The 17,483-nt window shown below is 37.0% G+C and overlaps 1 protein-coding gene across 4 annotated transcripts in view; it reads right to left on the bottom strand.

The window, feature by feature from the left end:
• The window catches only part of HCF173 (high chlorophyll fluorescence phenotype 173), a 32,897-nt gene extending 18,097 nt beyond the window's left edge, over positions 1 to 14,800 (bottom strand). The window contains exons 1-6 of one of the 4 annotated variants that reach the window (XR_014433804.1): positions 14,246 to 14,797; positions 13,858 to 14,070; positions 13,582 to 13,786; positions 13,404 to 13,479; positions 13,164 to 13,299; positions 12,940 to 13,044 (exon numbers count right to left, since the gene is read on the bottom strand). Coding sequence is in view for 3 of the 4 variants with exons in the window: in XM_083074658.1 (XP_082930784.1) it covers positions 12,940 to 13,044; positions 13,164 to 13,299; positions 13,404 to 13,479; positions 13,582 to 13,786; positions 13,858 to 14,070; positions 14,246 to 14,722 (1,212 nt within the window). In the remaining variant the exon portion in view is untranslated. Of the gene's footprint in view, positions 1 to 12,939; positions 13,045 to 13,163; positions 13,300 to 13,403; positions 13,480 to 13,581; positions 13,787 to 13,857; positions 14,071 to 14,245 lie in introns of all 4 variants that reach the window. The other 3 variants (XM_083074658.1, XM_083074659.1, XM_020369996.3) reach the window with 3 other exon arrangements.
• Positions 14,801 to 17,483: the final 2,683 nt, after the last annotated feature.

Here is a 17,483-nt window from a genome sequence, read left to right as displayed (position 1 = left end):
TGATGGAGTCATATGATTTGTGGCTCCAGATTCAAGAACCCAAAGAGATGGAATAATTTTTGAGACATTAAATCCGAATGAAATAGGAAGCATACCTGAATACGCCAAAGAACAAGTACCTGATGGTTCTTCAAGGCTGCTGAAAAAAGCTCTCATCCTTTCTATTTCTTCTTGACTCAAGCTAGCAGGTTCCAGTATGCTAGAAGAATTTGTTTTTTCTTCATTTTTTTCAGCCACGTAGACCTGCCCACCTTTTCGAGATGTTCCTCCTTTTAGTTCTAGATTAGGAGATTTACCATGTAGTTTCCAACACTTCTCTTGGGTATGTCTTGGCCTATTACAATAAGTGCACCATAAATCTGATTTCTTTGACTTCCCATTTTTTTCTTTTTTAGCCACCATGGCTGAGCTTTCTACAATTGGAGAATCTAGCATCAAATTCCTCCTACTTTCCTCACTTCGTACAATTGCAACCACCTCATTAAAACTTGGGAGTTCAGATTTTCCAAGGATTTGGATCCTAACTTGATCAAACTCAGGGTTTAACCCTACAAGAAAATCATACACCCTGTCTTGCTCAATAAATTCCTTCAATACAGCAGCATCATCTGCACACTTAGTCTTGATAGCTCTATAATGATCTAATTCCATCCAAAGGGACTTCAGTTGGTTAGCATATTCAGTAACAGATTTATTTCCCTGTTTTGCAGCTAGAGTTTTCACCTTTACATCATATACCTGGGCAGCATCTTTAGCCTTGGAATAAGTTTGCTCTATTGCATCCCAAATTTCTTTTGCTGTGCTGAGAAACATAATGGTATCACTAATTTCTGTATTCATAGAATTCCATAGCCAAGCAATGATCAATGCATCTTCCTCATCCCATGCTTTAAAATTTGGATCTCCTTCCTTTGGACCAGCACCGGTCAGGTGGCTGATTTTCCCTTTTCCTTTCAATATTGTGCGAATAAGTTGTGACCACTTTAAATAATTTTTTCCATTCAACCTATAGGAAGGATGAATGCTCTGCAAATCTCCAAATTGATTATTTGGGGGTGGATGAACAACTTCCCCTTCCATGACAGAAATCTGGTGGTCACCAGAAAAATAGCAGAAAAAATGTCGGAAAAACAGAAAGGTTGCCGGAAATTCGTCGGAACGCTTGACAGCTTCAAGAGCCCAGCCAAGCTTGCTTAAAAAAAATATGCGTTGCGGAAGCAAAGCCCCTTAGATTAGGAGCTCTGATACCATGTTAAAAGAGAGAAATAGGGAACACATTTTCTGATTATGCTTGAGTGTATTTTTCCACTCAGCACAATGATCTTATTTATAATGATAGTGGTTACAAAGATAATAAATGACATCAACTATTTCCAAGACAACAATTAAAAATACCACAACTTCCTAAGATACATTGAACAAAGAAACTAGGAAGAGTAATAATCATTAAATACTCCTATTTCCAACAAAATATATAAACCGCACTCAAAGAATTGAGGCAGGCAATGTGGGACTTCCCAACAGTTGTTACCAAGCCTCCTATTAAACAGATATATGTTGGGAAACTATTCAGTTAAACTTAAATGCCTTAGGAAATAGTTGTGTTGGAAATAACAAGTTGAATTCAATTATCTTGGAACAACTTGTAATGACAGAAGATCAAAACAAAATGGAAAATGAGCAAATGAACTAGATAAACATCTGTGTACTATTTCCGTGACAAGTTTCTTACATTGAAGAAGAAGGTTGCTATGCAAAGATAGCAACTATAGAGATACTTAGAAAAGTAACAGAATGCATAATAATTCCCTCCCTCTCTCTCCTCAGCTCATGTACTATATAACTAATTGCCACCTCACACATAATCCCTCATGCGTGAACTTGCCACCCTTTATCATACATTTTTTCTATTGCTCATGATCATAGAATCCCTTGACACCTGTTCATTCTCCCTAACAAAATTATTCTCTTCCACTATCATTTCCTGAATTGCCCTTTTGCTATTTCCACTTGTGGCACAACCTCCCCCATTAACATCAACCTTGCCCTCAAGCTTGAAGTCAGGATAAGCTTGCTGCATATAAGTTCCTCCCAAGTAGCATGTTCTGCACCAATGCCTTCCCATTGTACCAAAACTTGAGGAAAATTTTGGTCTCCCTTGAGAACAATTTTAGATTTCAAAATTTGGCATGGCTGTATGAGAGAAAGAATTGAAAGAAGATTTCTGAAGTTGAATATTATTGAATCATAGTGAATTTGATAAAGTGATACACGAGAGGTATCACCTACATATATAAGCCTAACGGACTTAACTAACTCAAGAGTTAGTAAGCCAACAAAAACAAATCTAACTAACCTAAACTGTTAGCAAATACTAGTAGAAAAATACATTTGAATACATGTAAATAATACAACAAATAAAAGGATTCATTATCCTATTCTCTTCTCTAATACACCCCTTACAAGCTCAAGGGGGATGAAACAAAGTAGATGGATCAGCAACATTGAGCTTGGAGCGAAGAAGCAAAAATCTCTTGGGAGACAAGGCCTTGGTCAGAACATCTGCAAACTGATGTTGAGCAGGAATATGCGAGACAATGAGGGACTTGTTAAGCACCTTTTCACGAACAAAGAAGATATCAAGCTCCATATGCTTAGATCGTGAATGTAAAATAGGATTGTGCGAGAGTGCAACAGTACTTTGATTGTCACACAGTACAGTAGGAATATTTAGGGGAACTTTTAATTCTTTCAGAAGTGACTGAATCCACAAGACTTCAATTACTGCTTGAGCCAAGGCTCTGTATTCAGCCTCAGTGCTGGATCTGGCAACAAGCAACTGCTTCTTGGACCACCAAGACACAAGATTAGGACCAAGATAGAGACATGCTGCTGAAGTGGATCTTCGATCATGCGGATCAGATGCCCAATCAGCATCAGTAAACGCAGTGAGATTGAAGGGAGCAGTGTGCTTTGCAGGAGAGAACACAAGTCCATGACCAACAGTTCCTTTTAGGTATCTAAGAATTCGTTTTACAACTTTCCAATGCCCTTCCATGGGAGAGCACATGAACTGACTTACCTTATTAACACTGAAGGCAATTTCAAAAAGAATTACAAGAAGATTTCTAAAGTTCAATATTATTGAATGAGAGTAAAACTGATAAAGTGATACACGAGAGGTATCACTTACATATATAAACCTAACAGACTTAACTAACTCAAGAGTTAGTAAGTCAACAACAAGTCTAACTAACCTAAACTATTAGCAAATACAAGCAGAAAATTATATTTGAATAATGTAAATAATACAACTAATAAAAGGATGTATTATTCTATTCTCTTCTCTAATAGTAGCATACTGCAATGCACCAACTACGGACCTGTACAACGTAGGATCATCAAATAGAGTACCATCTTTAGCAAGCTGCTGACCGCCAATCATAGGAGTGGAGATGCCTTTGGAATCTTCCATTTTGACCTTAGTGAGAAGGTCAGTAATATACTTGTCTTGGGAAAGTAGCAACTTTCCTTGAGAGATGGACTTGACTTCAATACCTAAGAAGTAGTCCAAAGTACCAAGATCTTTAAGAGAAAAAATAGCATTGAGTTGGGTAACAAATTTTTGCAGCAAGGACGGAGAATTTCCAGTGAGAATGATATCGTCTACATAGACAAGCATGAAAACGGTGGCAGCTGAGGTCGAGAAGATGAACAAGCTGGGATCACACTTGCTTTTGCTGAAGCCAAGCTTGAGTAAAACAGACGTGAGTTTGTCAAACCAGGCTCGAGGAGCCTTTTTCAGGCCATAAAGAGATTTATGCAACTTACAAACAAGATGTTTATTGGCAGAATCAACAAAGCCAGGAGGCTGAGACATGTAAATGTCCTCTTCAAGCATGCCATTGAGAAAGGCATTATTAATGTCAAGCTGTTGAAGAGGCCACCGAAAGGATACAGCAAGAGAAAAAACAATATGAATGGTGACAGGTTTTACAACAGGAGAAAAAGTTTCAGAAAAATCCAAACCAGGTTGTTGATGGAAGCCTTTGGCAACTAGCCGAGCCTTATATTTATTGATGGAACCATCAGGATTCTCCTTGACACGAAAAACCCATTTGCAGCCAATGGGTTTTCTGCCAGGGGGCAGGGTAGTTAAGATCCAGGTGTTGTTATGTAAGGCTGTGATTTCAGCTTGCATGGCAGCAAGCCAATTAGGATCAGCTAAAGCAGTTTTGATTGTCTTAGGCACAACATGCAAAAGGAGAAGTGTGGGGTTTTGCTTGGGTTGACCAATACCATTTTTGGAGCGTGTGATCATTGGGTGAAGATTGAGAGGTTTGGCTGGTTCTGAAGCTGCAGCCGAGGCAGCAGAGGTAGAAGAGGAATTGTGTGATGAGATAGGGGAAGGGAGTTGAGAATCAGCAGATGCAGATTGAGAGCATGAGAAACTAACATCTGAAGAAGCAGAGCTCTCGGGTAGAGCAGGTTGAGGTGGGTTAAGGGAGGAGAAATTGGGAGGATTGATAAGAGATGGAATGGTGGATACAGAGGTGCCAGGGGCAGATGAGATAGATTTGGAGATAAAAAGGTCCTTGTAGGGAAATCATTCTTCATTAAACACCACATCTTTGCTGATATAGATACGGCCAGACTTGCTTAAGCATTTATAGCCTTTGTGAGTAGGAGAGTAGCCTAAGAAGAGGCACTCCTCTGACCGAGGTTGAATTTTGTGCTGGTTGTAGGGTCTGAGTAATGGAAAACAGGAGTAGCCAAAGACTTTTAGAAACTGGTAATCAGGTTCTTTATGATGGATCAGTTTGTAGGGTGAATTGTGATCAATAGATGAAGAGGGGAGCCGATTAATGAGGTAGACAGCAGTCAGAAAAGCATGGTCCCAGAACTTGAGTGGTAACGAAGCATGATGAAGCATGGCCAAGCCAAGTTCAACAATATGACGATGGCGCCTTTCAACCATGCCATTTTGATGATGAGTGTACGGACAGGTAGGTCGATGCATTATGCCTTCTTGCTGCAAAAACGGAACTAAGGAACGAAACTCACCACCACCATCAGTTTGAACCGCCTTAAGTGGAGTTTGAAATTGTTTTTCAGCAAGTGCTTTGAAATTCAGAAAGTGAGAAAGAACATCGTACTTTCGGTGAAGAAGACAAATCCATACATATCTAGTGCAAGCATCAACACATGTCAAAAAGTACAAATAACCACAACTGGAATCTAATGATGCAGGTCCCCAAACATCAAGAAAAACAAGTTCAAGAGGTTTGGAATAGACAGTGGTGGAAGGTTTAGAGGGAAGTTTATGAGATTTGGCCACACAACATGAATCACAAAAATTGGAAATTTTATTAATATGAGGAATGCGAATGTTACACAATTGTAGAGCTTTGCTTAGTGCATCATGATGAGGATGCCCTAATCGTAAATGCCACTGTTTGTAAGTATTGGAAACATCATTTTTACATTGTTCAGAAAGAAAAATACAGGGTGCAGAATTAGGAAAAGCAAGGTGCTTGGGTATGCCGCCAGAGTTGGAGTTATTCTTTGCAAGAATTGGATGAAAATGATAGAGACCATCTTCACCAAGCTTGCCCTCAAGAAGAGTCTCGTTCAAATCCTGTGATTTGACAAAACATGAATGAGGATAGAACACAAAATAAACATTATTGTCTTTGGCAAATTTAGAGACACTGATCAGATTTTTTGTTAAAGTCGGAACAAGTAATAGATCTTTAAGACAGAAAACTGTGGAAGGATGAAAGGGAGACCTAAACACATTAGAGCCAATTGAAGCAATAGATGTACCTTGCCCATCGGTCATAGCAATGTGCTCAGTTCCTGTAAACTGAGCACTTTGAAGGAGATGTTGAGGATCCGGAGTTGCATGGTGAAACGCACCAGAATCTGAGATCCAAACTGTGGCAGTGTTCAGAGTGGGTGCCGCCCGTGGAGCAGAGGAAGTAGCACCGAAATAGCCTTGCTGAGTAGGTGATGGCGTAGGAAGAGTGAATCCAGGTGGTGGAAGATAGAAGCCAGAGGGAGTAGACCCAAAAGAGCCACCCAAGGTGTGGGGAGGCAACGAAGTTTGACCAGAGAGACCAAGCATGTTTGCAGTGCCAAAACTGTGGAACAGCACCAGTTCGAGGAGGATAAACAGAACTGGAGCCAAAGGTAGAGTAAGAAGCAAGCATTGGAGTAAAGCGCTGATAACACGTGGAAGCTTCATGACCACGTTTGTGACAAATTTGACATTGAACCGGAGAACCACGATTCCGACCACCACGGCGACCACGACCACCATCTATGGTCTGAGCAGGAAAATTCTGAAGCGTGTTAGGCTGAGGGTGAGCCAGCTGAGGTTGTTGGAAGGCTAAGTTGGCGTTGGGAGTCACTTGAGGAACAGAAACAGTCTGGGCAAGATTGATTGTTATAGGTTCTTGAAGAATGGCGATTTAGGCTTGGTCTAGTCGAGCCTCTTGAACAAGAATCACGTGCTCAAGTTCTGCAGGGGAAAAGGTGTCATCCCTGCTAGCAAAGGCAGTAACAGTGGAGATCAGGAGTCATACTCAGGTGGGAGACCACCAATGATGCATTCAGCATGCTCACGGGATGAAACAGGATTACCAATCGAAGTCAACATTTCAATGATGGTACTAATGCGAAGTAAGTATTCAGAGCACGATCGTGTCCCTTTCTTGATCGTGCGGAGTTCAAGACGCAGTTGAGCAGCTTTAACCTTGGTGAGAGAGTGAAAATGTTGAAATACAAGATCCCAAATCTCATAAGAGTGCCGACAAGAGACGACACGAGCCTGAATGGATTCAGAAAGCATTGAAAGCAGCCAAGAAAAGAGTAGAGAGTCCTTACGGTCCCAGACAGTATACTCAGGATATATGTTGTTGGAGTCACGATCTTCAGCAGTCAAGAACTTGAGCGGAATCTTTGGATTAACCACGAAACGTTCGAGGTCATGGGCACGAATCACAGCAGTGACCTGTTGTTGCCAGGTCATGAAATTTTTGTCATCCAATTTGCACGTAACAGATTGGGAAAAGGTATGCGACGCGGAATGATCAGAGGAAGCAGAAGCAGAAGCCATTGGATCAACAGAAGCAAGAAACAGCAAAAAGGAAAGAATTGCACGACAAAGAGAGCGCGAGCGAAGAGCAAAGACAAGGCGCGATGAACGCGCAATCAACAGCAAAGACGAGGCGCGACGAACGCGTAAGCAACAACAACGGTGAGGCTTGCGCAACAACAGAGGCGCGAGCAAAGAGAGGCAACGAGGCGCGACGAACGCGCGAGCAACAGCAACGATGAACGCTAGCAGCACGAGGGCAAGGCACGACGGAGATGTGGGCTAAGAAACGGAACGAACCGTGCTCACGATGATACCATATGAGAGAATGAATTGAAAGAAGATTTCTGAAGTTGAATATTATTGAATCAGAGTGAATTTGATAAAGTGATACACGAGAGGTATTACCTACATATATAAGCCTAACGGACTTAACTAACTCAAGAGTTAGTAAGCCAACAAAAACAAATCTAACTAACCTAAACTGTTAGCAAATACTAGCAGAAAAATACATTTGAATACATGTAAATAATACAACAAATAAAAGGATTTATTATCCTATTCTCTTCTCTAATAGGCTATAATATAGGACCAATGTCATTAGTAATCAAAGGAAATGGAACATATGATTGTTGGTGAACAACTTAGCATGACTTCAATTGTGACACATGAAAAACAGAATGAATTCCAGTTGTTGAGGGCAACAATAGCTTGTATGCATCTAGAACCACACATTGGATAATAGGAAAAGGAACAAAATATTTCATGCCCAACATTTGGTTTATTCTCGATGCAATTGAATTTTGTCGATAAGGTTGGAGCTTAACCAACACCATATCACTAACCTTGTATTTTGCATGGCATCTCTTCTTGTCAACTTGTTTCTTCATATATTGTTGCGCAGATTTCCCTTTAATTGATGCAAAAAAGCATCACGTTGTTGCAACAACTACTGCAATGATGGAGGATCATTGGAATTTGTAACATATTTGTCAATCCAAGAAGGATCCCTACCATAAACTACCTTGAATGGTGTCATACGACTCATACCCATACTAAGGTTGTACGAAATATTATACCAAAATTCCACCCACAACAATTTCAGCCACACTTTTGGATTGTCATAAGCAAAACAATGTAAGTATATTTCCAAATAGCTGCAGACAGCTTCGAATTGGCCATCAAATTGGGGATGCTATGCAGTGCTCATAGCCAAAGAAGTACCACTCAACTTGAAAAGTTGTTCCCAAAACTGTCTCATAAAAATTGTCTTTATCAAATACAAAGTCTTGGGAAATTTATGCAATTTCCCCACCATCTTCATGAATAAATCAACCACTTGGGCACTATTGTATTTAGAGTAGCAAAATGGGCATACTAAGAAAGTCAATCTACTAGTACCATGATCATTGTAAAACCACTTGCATTGGGTAGCCTTATGATGAAATCCACCGTCTTCATGAATAATCAGCCACTTGGGCACTATTGTAATTTGCTTTTAGAGTAGCAAAATGCACATAGTAAGGAAGTTGATCTACCACTACCATGACCACTGTGAAACCACTAGCATTGGGTAGCCTTGTGATGAAATCCATCGCGATATCATCCCATATTTGTTGTGGAATTGGTAGAGGATGCAACAACCATAAAGTTAGTGTATTGGAAGACTTAGATTACCGACAAATGAGGCATTGTCTAACAAAGTTATCTCTCTATGCATACCCTGCCATTGAAATTGTGCAACAATCCTAGCCATTATTTTGGCAACACCATAATGTCCTCCAAGTGGAAAAGAGCGAAAATCATGTAATATTTTCTGAACCGAGTCATGCTTCCCATAAATATAGGCAAAAATTCCATTTTTGGCTAAGACCATGCCATGAAAAATGACCTAGACAAGGCATCTGCTACCAATTGTCCTTCCCCGATTTGTACTCGATAGTTCTTAGAATGTGGGTTATGGGCTTGAAATAGGCACCACGAGCTTGGTTTGAGAAGCTCAATTCCAATATCCTTCAAAAAGGGTCCACAACTAGTAAATGTGACCCTTTTATGTTTATTTACAATCATGCCTCTCATATTGTCTACCTTCTTATGAATGTAGATGATATAATCCTCACTAGTGGTTCTCCACACTTATTGTAACAACTCATAATGCAATTGAGTGATGTTTTTGCTCTTAAGCAACTAGGTGACCTTGAGTATTTTTTGGGGATTGAGATACAGCAATTGAAGAATGGTGCTCTTCTACTTACTCAGAAAAATTACATCCATGACTTATTGGAGAAAGCAAAAATGGTTGAGGCAAAGAGTATTTCCTGCCCTGTGGTTGGTGATCATTTGATCTACTAGGAGGAAGGCCAATAGAAACCACAAACACATCATGATAGGTGTGCAAAAGTAGGGTTACTTCAAATTCCATGTTCTAGGGTAATTGTAACTAGTGATCAGTAGCACAATTTGGTTGCTGAATCTGTAGTGTAAATAATTCAGAGATAGCTTGAGTTTTTTGCATTCTACAAAGATGATTGTATTAAGTTGGATTCAGAATTTGTGGTTAATCACCATGAAGAGTAATAATGGTCCCTTCCACAAGGAAATTCAATGTCAAAGCACTATAGTAAAATATATTGGGGCCCAAAGTAGCTAACCAAGCTACTCTTAAAACCAAATCTGCACCTGAGACTAGCAATAAGTAAATTGGTAATTTTAAAGAGTACCCTTGGATATGTACTTTAACTTCCCTCATCGGACCTTCCATAGTCAGAATTTCCATTACCTACTAAGACCTGAAATCCTGAAGTTGGTTCAATGTCTAATTTAAAGCCACGATTGCAAAAAGTTGTCTGAACTACCACTGTCAAGTAGTCCTTTTACTTTCACCCCATTGATAGCACCCTAAAATCACATAGTGCTAATGAGGCTCCTTTGATAGTGCTAATATTCCTAGTCCAGTGATTGCATCTGATGGATAGTCATCATCGGGTGGGTCAGGTTCTCGTTTCCAATCCCCCTCTTTCTCTAATTGTAACAATAAGTAGTTTGTCGAGGCATTTATGGGTAGGTGAAAATTTCTTATCACAAGTGAAACACAATTTTGTCTCCCTTCTCAATTTCATTTTTGTGGTAGATATGTTTTTAACATCGGAAAAACTTAATTGGTTGTTGGTTATGTTGGTTTCTAGTGTTTGGGTTGGGTAACAAGGGTGGTAGGCTTGTGGATTTGGTTGTTTGTGCTAGTGGTGTCTATTGGTATTTTGGATAAGGGTGGTCAAAGGTGGTTTTCTGATTAAGCAAGTATTTCTCTTCAAAAAGCTTAGCCAATGAAACAACATGTGACAAGGAAGCTAGATGTTGAGCAATAACATCTCAGTGAATGATCCCTCACGTGTGAATTTACCACCCTCTTTTGTACACCTTTTCTGTTGCCCACGATCATAAAATCCCTTGGAACTTGTCCATTCTCCCAACCAAAATTATTCTCTACCATTACCATTCTTGAATTGCGCTTTTGCTATTTCCACTTGTGTCACTTCTCTCCTAGAAAGTAGTTGGAATAAATATTGCACAAGATTTAGCTTAATTATTTCTCGCACATAGAATCACATGTTGAATCTTTTATGCATCTTTGTGCTCGAGTTCATGAAGATTGTAGCCTAGTAGGATTAGTATGGGATCATTAGGGAAACTTGCAAAAATGTGGAATTAGTGCTTCCCATGGAGTTTGAGACCCAAGACCACCCAAAACGTTGAATTTTGCAACCCAGATTTTTAAAAAAACACACATTTTGTGTCTTACTCGTCTTTGCACACGAAACAAAATCCAAAGGCCAAATTATTCCCTCTCTTGACCTCATCTCTGCCATTTCAAACTTTGATCTCCGTTCTCCTCTTCTCTTCCCTGATATGAACTCATGGTAGCCAATGGTTGTTGATATTTGTTCTCTTCCTTGTTTTGAACTTGTGTGTTAGTGTTGGTCTTCTGCATTTCTGAAACGTGTTGTGGACTTTTCAGTTGAGGCTTCTTGGTTATTGGTTGCAGTTGTGAAATCATGGAAGGAGGTTTTGTTCTTCTAACAATTGATTTTTGTTTTATGTTGCAGTTTGGTTTGCTGAAAAAAAAATAAAAAAGTAGTGCTGGGAATGCTAGTGGAGTCACTAGTACTTAAAATGTAGCAAGTTTGATATCTAGGTAATGTAGTTGCAAAGTGATCAAGAATGCTCTAGGAAGTAGAATTCATGTGGCAGGGAAACATGGTGTTTCAATTGATGGAAATCTTAGAAAAATCAAGTGCAATTACTATGAAAAAGTCATTACCAGAGGGATTGTAGATTGAAACATCATTTGGCATGAATTAGAAGGATGTTTTAGCTTGCAAAGCTGTCAATGATGAGGTGAAGAAGCAAATGTAGTAAACTGGACCCCCTACAAGAAAATTAATGAAAAAATTAAGGGAGTATGTGGGAGAACCAAGGTCCTAAAGTTTTCAATACACCATACTAAAGTTTTCAATAATTTGAGGGAGGCAAATAGCGTAAATTAGACAAGATGTTTGAATTGGTTTCTCAACATGCACTAGGATTTACACCACCCTCCTACCATGAGATTAGGGTCAAATTTTTGGGGAAAAAAAATAGTAGACTTAACCAAGGAGGCATTGGAGGAGGATAATTTCATTGGAAGACGGAATGCACCATAAGGACAAATGGATAGACCAACAAGAGGAAGGGGACCATACTTCTAGGTTAATAGCTTTAAGGGATTTTTTAAAAAAAATTGTCAATGTATCACACATATCCAAAACATCTAATAAGGTCTTTAAAATGTTGGATGAAGTTGTTGATGAGATTAGGGAAGAAAATTGTCCAAGTTGACACAAACAATGCAGCAAATTATAAGGCTACTAAAGAAATGATGGGCGCAAATAAGAAACTGTATATGACACCTTTTGCAGCTCAATTGTTAATTGTAACAGTTCAATAATGGAAAAGATTGGATCAGGTTAACCTTGACGCATGTATTACTTAACTTTAGTTTTGCTCAAATGACAATAGGGGAGCATTAATAAGTGTTAGATTTAAAACGATACAACTTTATGTTTTAATTATACCAAACAAGACATAAGACAATATCATCACTTTGAGGTTAACTTTGGCACAAGTATGCAAATATCAGACTGATAAACTTCTTAGCTCAAGTTAACTTTGGCATTCATAGATGTGTGTATAACCCATTGTACTTGTACCATCTGTATATTAGTAACTATTCAATGACATTCATTTCTCTCATACTCTTCAAATTCTGAGAAAAAAATTGAATAATAGCAGGGATAAGTAAACATAGGATCCCAAGTCTGCTACTTAATTACTAATTGACATAACAGTGCACCACATGGTTAAAGGGTATACATGTAGTAAGTAAGAATACAAATAAAAAAGGGAGAGCATATAGGTAGATAAGAAATTTTATAAGAGAGAATGGAAGAACCGGGGCATTAAAAATCTCTCTTATCTCTGATACAGTAATACACTGATACAGATCCAGAGATAAGAGAGATTTTTCACAATAATTCTTGTCCTAAAATCTGATTCAGTTATACTAGAAGTAAAGAAGGATCTAATGATTTCACGAGGATCATTATGTCTTAGAACACAAAGAAAGATAGAGTCATAGACTCCCTCTTAATTTAGTTTTACATTCTTCTTTTCCCTGTATATTTAACGTTTTTGCATTTGTTTAGTCTGTTAACTACCATGTCCTAAAGTTATTTAACTTCAAAAGTCTTGGGTCATAAAGGCCAAATTTAAGAAAGTGGATTCAAAGCAGTAAGGAAGTGAACCTGTCTTCTAGGCTCAAAGCGTATCGTCAATGTATGTACAAGAAAAGGATCTAACATTGGATCATCTGGTTTCACTGGGCGGAATGATGAAAATGGTACTCTAACCTGTCATAGTAATACAGACAGGAGATATGAAAGCTTCTCTTCAGTGCTAAGAAGAAATTTCAATGCAGGTTAGTCAAAATGGAGAAACCATAATTCATCAAAAGGAAATTGATTCTTACCCTACAAAATCCCACTTTTGTACTAATTCTTGCAAAATACAATCTACTCTGACTTGGATCTGCCGAAGGACCAGCTTCTAGAATTAATACATAAGATCTTCCATTGCCACCAACAGAGAGAACCAGACCCTCGTACCTATCATTACGGAACAACTCATTATGATTGAATACATGGTAAAATTTCCAATTTTTAGCAAAATACAATGATAAAAAACAACTCATGTATCTAATATCTCATACCTGTCAAGAGTATAACCTAATGGTAGAGAAAGTTTTTTTGAAAGTTCCACATAGCCTCCTCTATTGAAGACATACCCTGAAATCAATATGGAAATATAGGGGTAAAAGCGAATATGTAGAGTTCTCCATTACAATATAAAACCTGCTGGCCTTGTTTATTAATATCCACCAGATATACCTGAGAAAACGGCATCTCCATTCTCAGTGAACTCAAATTTAGCATCCATCCCTCCATCATATTTTGTGGTGACTACATCTTGGAAGTAAGTTCCTTGACGAACATCCCATCCATCCAACGAAGATGCAGATTTGAATTTGGAAATCAAGAGCTTACTTTTGCTGCTTTTCCCAGCCCGTGATTGGGCCAATTTATTATTGTGATCCTGAAATTCAAGTCCAATTTAAATTTTACCAAGCAGCATGTGGACTTGTTGGTAAAAGTGTGGAGACAGACCTGAAATGCTTTAGTTAGATTACAAACTCCTCGATGATCAACCCTGAAGAGATCCCCAGTTATAGCAGAGCGAGCAGTGGCACAATATATTATTTTGTTACAACCTTCTACAGCAGACTTGACAGTGGTGGGATCACCAACATCCCCAATCACTATCTCTACTGACCTTGGAAGCAGGTCAACCACCTCCTGATCTGCCTTTCTTACCAGAGCCTTTGTTACAGAAAAAATCATGTGATACCTTAGACCGACAGGCATTTGAAGCATTCCTTTCAAAATCTTAATTATATTATTATTATTATTATTATTATTATTATTATTATTATTATTATTATTATTATTATTATTATTATAAAAAGTAGTAAGAAAGTAGCAGGGCACGGGGCACCTTGACGGCGTAACCTCTGAGCATGAGCTTTCGAACAACGATGCGACCAATGCGGCTGGTGGCACCAACAACGAGTACAGTTGTATTCTGAGCGCCAGGGATTGCGAACTCGCACATGGGACCTTCGCGGACGAGAAGGGCGTCAAGAGCCTCCTGATCATCCGTGCGGATAGTCCTAGAAATCTGACCCAATCCGGAAAACTTTCTCCAAACCTCATCGAATAACTGCCGCGATCTTCGACCGAGTCCCACAGGGTTGACGTCGTCCAGGCTAAGCGACACAGATGGTTGCTGTTTCTGTATCTCATCATCATCGTTCTTGCTGTCCTTCGGAGCAGAAGCCCTGGGAGCTAGCAGGAACCGAGAGCGTTGATGTTGACGAGCATCATTGAAGAACAGGAAACGTTTGATATTTGAACCCGAGGAAAGAGAGTAAACACTGCTATTAGCTGTTGTTGCTGACGCTGCTGCGTTCATGATTCAAAATCCAAGGTCGCTCTGTGAATGTGCTTCCGCATAAGCTTTTTTAAGTGCGTGCGTACGTGCATAGGAACCAGAAAACGTAAGTGGCACCTATTCCGTCAAGAAACAGCCACGTAGACCCGTAAATGAAAAGGAATAATTTAGACCACATAATTTTGGATTACATTACATCCGGAGCCAGGGAAGGAAATTCGACCTATACCACGTCTCCACCTCTCTCACAGGTTAGTTAAAATTAGGGGGGAAAAAAAACTCACCTACAGTACCACGAATTCAATTTTTTTTCCAATCAATAATATTTTTTATTTATTTCACATAAGTTACTTTTCTTTAGATTAATGTGTCGAATCAGTATTATGTTATACTAGAGGAGGGATCGAGGCACTTTGTACCTCTAATAATTATATACAAATAACATATTATAAAAAGGTTACATATAGTTATTTAAAGAAGATATAAATTTTTTTTTTACATTTAAGGAATATAATGGTCCACTAAAAATGGAGACTAAAAACAGTTACATGTCTCGGTATTCCCTTTATAAGATGTATAGATGTATAGATGTATAGATGTATAGATATAAATGTATAGATGTATAAATATTATATTAGATTAAGATTTTTTTAAGTTAAAAAAAAACTTGCGGATTTTAAAAGGTTTTTTTTTCAGGATTTTTATGATTTTTAAAATTTTGGAAGATTTTGCAAAATTTTAAATTAAGATTTTAATAATTTTGCAAGATTTTTAAGTCAATATTTTAATTAATTCTGCGGAACTTTGCGAAATTTGCAGAATTTCGTGAATTTTTAATATACGATAAGAGTTCGAGATTTTTTTTATACATTCAAATTTAAAAAAAGTTAAGACAAAACAAAATAATGTTTGGTTAAATAATAATAATAATTCTGCATAATATCATGTCCTCCTAAATAACATTCAGTCACATATTCATAGTTATACTAATCATTCAAACATTAACGTCTTCTCGCTCTTACTCTAGGTTTGAATAATAAGTTCAAAATTATGATTTTTATTAATCGGTAATGTTGAAGATGAATGTTTATCTACTGTTCTAATTGAAAATTCACCAGAACAACATTATTTACGAATAAAGTTATGTAGTACCGCATATACTAAAAATTATTCTAAACAACATTTCAAATTGTTTATAATTTGTGATTTAAAATATTTTATTTATAAATGATTAAAAAAACAGTAGACACTTGCCCTACTCTCTTATAATTAAATATGTCCTTGCATTTTATATCGATATTTGAGTAAAAGTGTGTCTTTCATGCACTTTTATTCATTTAAAATATCTTAGAAATTCTCAAATATCAATTAGGAGAAGAAAAAATATATCTAAAATTTGTTATAGGTGCAAAACAAATTTTATAATTTTTTAATTATTTGCGAAGAAATATTTTTAGTATTGAATTCTAAGATATCGCAATATCTTATGTTAATTTCCTTTTTTATAATATAAAAAATCACAATTTTACAATATAAAAGTTAAAAAATAAAATTCATAGTAAAAAAAAGAAATAAAATAATTATTATCATAAAGGAAGAGAGATAACAATAACAAACTCACGCGAGGGAGAGAGATTGCAATTTTTTGTGCTGAGAGGGCAACTAAGATCCGTTTTCATCTCATTCTACTAATAGAAATCCTAACTGAAATTCATTTATATATATATATTGTTCTAATAAATTTAAATTAATTACAAAGGCTGATTGTACGGATCATTATATCAATTTCAGTTTCCAGCTTTCCTTTTCATTGACACACGTTATAAAAAATTACTACTTAAAAGTTCAAATTTCAAGTATTTTTTTGTGTTATATATTTAAGGAACAAACTCAACCAAATAAAGCAAAATAGAACAAGCCAATTAAAGATAATGGAAAGAAAATATAGCAAGTCAATGGTACTGTCATTTACATACTAGAGTTTCACCAAATAGGGGGAATGAAATGGAAATAATAGTGTAGTATTATATATGAATAGTAGTATAATATTAATAGCAAAAAAAAATGGAGAAGATAACAACATAGAAAAAAAATGAAAAACTCACTTGAAAATTCTTAAAACACTTGAAAAGTCACTTCAAATAATCCTTCAAAATTTGATGGGTTTGGATGCGATTGTTTTATGAATGTGGTATTTATAAATACCACTAAAAAGTCCTTCAAAATCTCTTTAATACAACAATCCTTTAAAATCCTTATATTTTTTTAATACCAATATGTTATGAATAATAATTAGTAGTGGATGTCAATATTCATTATCAATCATTACCATTTATATTTCTATTATGTATTATTCCTTTTTTATGTAATTGTCTAGTTACCACATGTACTTATAAATAGGTTAGTCCTTCCACATGTACATTAGTTAGATTATTTTCTCCATCTCATATTGTCTTGTTTGTTCTTTATACATTTTCTTTCTTTTATAATACGTTATTAACATGATAGTCTTTCCTTCATTGGTGTTGCAACTACAAGCCAAAGTTATGAAGAATTTTCTTGAAGGTCATATTTTTCAAGACAAATATTTTAAGGTTAGCTATTCATCTTCCATAATAAGAATTTTATAAAATATTTGTATTATTTACATTGTTATGAATCAAAGTAGTATTGAAGACATTATAGTAGTCCTGAAAACACCATTAAATAAAGAAAATTTAAGAATATTTTTCTTCACCAAAAGTAGGAAAATTGTGCAACAATGAAAACAAAAGAATATTTT

The sequence above is a fragment of the Cajanus cajan genome, chromosome 5 (genome assembly GCF_000230855.2).
Source record: "Cajanus cajan strain Asha chromosome 5, NIPB_CcT2T_4, whole genome shotgun sequence".
Classification (NCBI taxonomy): domain Eukaryota; kingdom Viridiplantae; phylum Streptophyta; class Magnoliopsida; order Fabales; family Fabaceae; genus Cajanus; species Cajanus cajan.
The sequence above is the reverse complement of the archived record's forward strand: the minus strand, read 5'-3'. Positions and strand labels throughout refer to the sequence as shown.